Source organism: Dendrobium catenatum, unplaced genomic scaffold, assembly GCF_001605985.2.
Source record: "Dendrobium catenatum unplaced genomic scaffold, ASM160598v2 fragScaff_scaffold_689, whole genome shotgun sequence".
Classification (NCBI taxonomy): domain Eukaryota; kingdom Viridiplantae; phylum Streptophyta; class Magnoliopsida; order Asparagales; family Orchidaceae; genus Dendrobium; species Dendrobium catenatum.
The window spans coordinates 80404-86403 of NW_021319151.1; the positions used below are offsets into that span (position 1 = coordinate 80404).

At 36.1% G+C, this 6000-nt stretch overlaps 1 protein-coding gene across 2 annotated transcripts; it reads left to right on the forward strand.

The window, feature by feature from the left end:
- Positions 1-4174: 4174 nt before the first annotated feature.
- Positions 4175-6000, forward strand: LOC110105222 (40S ribosomal protein S28). Of its 2 annotated transcripts, none has more exons than XM_020834621.2 (2): positions 4175-4275; positions 5603-6000. In XM_020834621.2, exon 2 carries the CDS (start codon positions 5606-5608, stop codon positions 5801-5803), a length of 198 nt encoding a protein of 65 aa, XP_020690280.1. In that variant the 5' UTR covers positions 4175-4275; positions 5603-5605; the 3' UTR covers positions 5804-6000. The 2 variants fall into 2 exon arrangements, with proteins under 2 accessions (XP_020690280.1, XP_020690281.1); XM_020834622.2 differs by having other exon boundaries at positions 4221-4271.

The window sequence follows — 6000 nt, forward strand, 5'->3', positions numbered from 1 at the left end:
CAGAAATCAGTTCAATTCAAGCTCAAATGGGCCTAAACAAAGGGACTAAAATACATTTGAAAAGCTTAAAATATAAATTGGATGACCAAATGATATCCAAATATAGCATGTTCATAGTTGATTGGGCCGGCTCAACGAGAATAATCCGACGAGTCTAAGATTGTTTAATTCCAACATCATTATGACACTAAAATGCTTAATGATCACTCTATAATCGAGGGAATCAATAAGGGTCGTCTAATGGAGCACTTTGAATCTACCTTGAATTTTCTCCATATTTACGGCGTGTGACACTCACAAAATTTTAAGAAAAATTAGCAAGCATTCATTTATCCAACCCTTCATGGAACAGCAACATCAACAACAACAGCATCAGCATATTTGGAAAATTACAAACAAAGCCTTACGAATATAGCATAAAAAGACAGCTTATCGAAAGAAAATTAGCTTAACCATGATTCCATAGAACAATATCCATTAACTTTAGCATAAAAATACATTGAGTTTGATTGCAAAACACAATAAATCATGGTTTCTTTGTTGCAAAACTGATGTTGCAATCCATACAAAGTTTGATTATTCCTTTCCTATCTCACTTTCTATTTACCTTATCTTCACTGGAAGATTTGTGAATTCTTCCTTCTCCAAAAACTTATCAGGGCTCACTATATGTCTTAAAACTTATTATATGTGGTGGTGGACCGACTCAGTAAATATGCACATTTCATCCTCCTACGACATCCGTACACTGCGGTATCAGTGGCAGCAGCTTTTATCAGGGAAGTGGTTAGATTACACGGGCCAGGGAGGAGGACAACAAGATGAACCCAAAGCTCAGAACCTAAGATAGCCACTCTCTATCTTCTTCCCCAGTTTTGGCTCCCATGGATGCTAGTAGTGCATGCAACATTGGGTCCAGTATGGGGGATGAGATGGAAGTCTTAGGTGAGATTTTTGATGAACTCAAACATTCTGAGGAGATGCAGGATACCGGGTGCAGCTCCTCCGATGACTACTCAGACTCCACAATGAACGAGGAGAGTAGAGACCTTCAAATGGAGATTGCAAAGTGTTATAAGGCTTCGATGATCTTAAAGCTCCACCCAAGCACCACAACTAACAATCTTCCATTGATCAACCATACCATAGCCCGATCGTCGACCATTGTCGAACCACTGCTAGGTCACACGATCTTTGCCTAACTTTCACTCGACCATAATCAGACCACAACCAGTTGCCAACCACCTCCGGACCACCACTCGACCATCATTGGACCATTATCTGGCCACAAACATATCATTGGACCACCGCCCGACAACGATCTTAGCAGGACTTCCGCCTGACCATTGTCAGGCCACCTTCTGACTGCTGATCACTTCAGACCTACGCCCAACGGTTGACTGCAGTCGGGCAACCACCTATCCGCCAATCTCCACAGGACTTTCGCCCAAACATTATAAGACCACCGCATGTCCGCCAATCACAACTGGACATCCACTCGTCCGCTGATCTCCATCAGACCTTCCCCCTGCTGACATCGACGCACCACTTTGTCAATCTTTACCCACTGACTATGGTCCCTCCAACCTCTGTTGCCCATTGAATACAGTCCCTCTGACCTCTGTCACCAGCCGATTGCGATCCCTCTGACCCTTGTTGTCTGCCGACTACGATCCACTCAGATCACCATCGCCCGTCGACTATGATCCCTCCAATAACCATCATCGGCCTACTATGGTCCCCCTCCCCCCGACTACGGTGCTTGCAACCTCTGTTTCCCGCCGATTATGGTCCCTTCGACCACTATCACCTGAAGACTACGGTCCCTCTAACCACTGTCGCTTGATGACTACAATCCCTCCGACCACTATCACCTATTTATGGTCTGACTGATTAAACAAGCATGCTAACACTCTATTCAGAACAACTCTCATATTACTAGATTCTTCCAACTTCCACTATATAATGTGCTCTATATGTGCATTCTCCCCAAAGAAGAGCTTCATTTGTAATCTACAATAAATACTAATTGAATCATTTTAACTTGAGCAGACCTTCTGATTTTTCCCCTTTTGAAAAATTGTCATGACTTTTATGACTCTTGCGTGCACCCCTCTCTATTAACTGCATGTGTAATGGATATTCATACAAAGTTTGGATGATAAACTATATATCTCTCTACAGTCGCGAATGTTCCAGTATGCAACAAGGTTTGAAGTAGCAGCACAATATTCATTTGAGACAACTTTCTCACTACTTTGCTTTTTGGACCACATCCACAATTCCTATTTTGCAACATCCAATTTTTAGCCTCTTTTAAAGAAAAAATTGTGCTAGAAAGCTGCTTTCTACAATAATTTTTAAAAAATATTTTCTCTATAGTATTTTTTTACAAAGCTTTAAAAAAATTGTCTCAAAGGAAGACTTAATATAAAGAAACTATTAAGTTTTTTATTCATTAAAGATGCATGGACAGATTTTGTTGATGACCATGCTATAAACTAAAGAGTATATTTAGCTTTCACATGCAATGAAAATTCAAGCTTCCATGCTTTAATCATTTACAATGGAGGTTATTTAATAGAAGAAACTTGCACTCACCAATTATAACAAAAATATTTATGCCAAAACTTAATTTAGCTAATACCTCACAAATTTCATGCTCTTCTTTAGTTTATGCCTACCAACAAAGTAATGCAAATTTAGGTTTTGTTTGAGACATTTTTTTTACTGTTTTCTAAAGCAGCTTTCTAGTAAAAAAATTGATAGTTCAAGAAATTCTTGTACTAGAAAATTGCTTTATAAAACAATAAGAAAGTTGCCCCAAACGCAGCCTTCATCAACCGCTCGCAATTTTTTTTAAGAATCATAGTTGTTATTCTTCATATTTGAATTCAAATACAAAGTCTATAACAAAACAATCGTCGTATATCATATATAAAAAAAAACAAATTATATGAAGACGTCCTAACGCAAAATATATCAGAATAGGCTTTAAAGCCCTTGAATTTACGTAGAGATTAATGTCATTCAATAAATAATATATAATACTAATCCTATTGCAAAACCTAAAATTTTGAAGGCCTTCATAATGTATTTTGTATTAGGATATCTTGACGATTTATTTTTCTTACAAATATTCTTCAATCCAAGAAAAGTCTGAAAATGAAAGCCTTAATTATGGAACTTGTCATCTAATTAACCATGAAATTTTATTATTATAAAAAGCAATAAATTGCCAATTCAATAATCCTTATTTTCTCTAATTAGTGTATGGTTATTGGTATATATATATATATATTTCAATTACATTACACAATGTGTGGACTATCTTATGATTTTATGTTATTATTGTATGTTGTTCTTAGCATAGTCTACCTTTATGCATATGAATGAATTGACATATCTAAGAAAAAATAGAAAACATAACATCATACTTGATACGCCGTAAAAAACCATCTTAATCAGATGCAAATCTCGATGAATATTTAAATTAGAAACTTCTGAAATTTAAATCGGGATTGTTCAATCTCCAATTTCAACAAATTTATAATCAAACTGAATATCTTGACGAGACGAACCCAACAACACAAAAAATAGCAAATCCAAGCTCAAATTAAAGGCATGAAGTGTAATTGTAAACATCAAGCTATTAACTGGATGACAAAATGATCTATATATTTGGCCAGGGGCGGAACCAGCTTCAATTTTGAGGGGTGGGGGGGGGGGGGTAATAGATCAGGTCATTCATGTTTTCCAGCGGGTTAAGTTTAGGTAAAACTTTTTACGGTTCGAGTCTAGTGCATTTATATCAAGTTAATTTTAGGTTACACTGTAACTGGCCCATTAACCCATTTTGACACTCCACTTTTTCCAATTGTTCTAATATCAAAATGTTCATAGTCAATGTAATTTTTTTCTTGAAATCTAATTATATAAAAAGATTTTGACACAAATGATATTAAATTTATATTAAAAAATATTTATATAATATATTAATATCATAATTCATAAATTGTATTTATTTATTTATTTTTTAAATAGCTAGCGCTTTTTCGGGTGGTCAAGATTTAGCTACGTAATCTTGCCGAAACCGAAACATCGAACGAATTTTGTTTCCGCTATTTCCGAAACCGATACGAGCGATATTGAAGCTTCAAGCTTGCACAAGTCTCCTATATATAGAGCAAGCTAGGGTTTGAAGGCAACACAGCCGCCTGGTTTCCTCTTCCAAGAACTCGGCGAAAGCGATTATCGAGCAGCGGAGATTCTTAGGTTTTGCGCTCTCTCTCTCTCTCTCTCTCTCTAAGACTGTTACAATGATATTGTTCGAACCCACAGATTTTATCTGCTCCAATTGTGGACTTTTATCGTCGAATTATTGTTTCGTATGGTTTTGTTTTAACGTGTCGTAGAGCCGCTTCATCTTTTTTTAGTATCAGTTTCTGGCGATCATTCTGATTTGTTGGCGTCATGTTTTATTGGGTGGAAATTTGCTTTTGCACTTACCGATTATATAAATAATTAGGCGCTTCATAAATGAGCATATTAAAATTTAGTGAAAAATAATTTTGTTAATTTTGAATGAATACTACCAACTTATTGATCCTGCAAATCCTTGTTTGAGATCCCATTTGCTGGTTGATCATAGCAAATATGTTTTGAAAAACAATGAAATTTGCTCATTCCATTATTTAGTTGGTTTTATTCATGAATCAATATTGGCTGTAATATGAACATTATTTACAAGCAACTAAATGAACCCTTATATGAATTGTGATTCTGAGATGCATTTTTAAGTTTTATTTGTTAGCAAGGTAATTTGTGGATAATTAAGTTTTTTCATATTAGAGATCTCTTGACTGGCCTATTTTTTCTTGGTAGTCTTGTTGGTTGAGGCCTTATTATGGATATGCTTTGTTGATTTCTTTTTCTTCGAAGGGTCTTACTTTTCTTATTGTAGTATAAATCATGAAAAATGGCATCTCCCAAATGGGCTGCTACTTCTTAGCAGTAATTTTCCCATGTGATTTCTCTCTATTTCATAAGTGTTGTAATCTTCATCTCAACTTCAACTGTTTCTCTTATAGCCTCAATTAAGGGCTATTCTTGATGCTGATATGTTTGCTTTGGATTATTAGAAAATAATGCTATTTATGACTCTCAGTACTCATTCCATCTTTGCCTGGGCTGATGTGGAGAAGAGCAGATTTTTGCAACTTCAAATATATAGTGGATTATTTTAATTGGGCTAGGCCCTATGTTTTTCCTGTTTCTAGTTTTTCAAGGAAAAATTGGGGTGTCTCCTACATTCTTCTCTTTTATTTGTGTGTGCAGATCTTCGTGCAAAATTAGGATATAAAATATTCTCCATCTTCATACATTTTCCAGCATCCAACATTGCTATTGCATCATCCTGAAAATTATATAGGCCCTCTTATTCTATGCACGGATATAAAATGGGTTTTTAGCACATAAAACTGTAATTGATATTTGCGCTTTCAAAATTTTCGACTACGATTACTTCTTTGCTTTCACTATGGATATATCTGCGTGGTTCCCTCCCACTTACTAAAGATGTTTGCTTCTTTATCTCCCACAGAACATGGATTCTCAAGTGAAGCTAGCCATTGTAGTAAAGGTGATGGGTCGAACTGGTTCCAGAGGTCAAGTAACCCAGGTCAGGGTCAAGTTTGTGGACGATCCAAATCGTTTGATCATGAGGAATGTGAAGGGACCCGTCAGGGAGGGAGACATTCTTACCCTACTTGAATCTGAAAGGGAGGCCAGGAGGCTTCGCTGACCCTTCTTCAGCCACACCCAAGGTCATCAGTGTGGTTAGGATTTTTAAATATGCATTTTGTTTCTAGAATTTGAATATTTTGATATGTGTTTATTACATATCATATTAATTTTGTGTGAGATCAGATGCTTTGATAAAGACAAGTCATATTTTACTAAGTTTGCGTTTTGTCTCTTGAAATGCATTTGTGCTTGGTA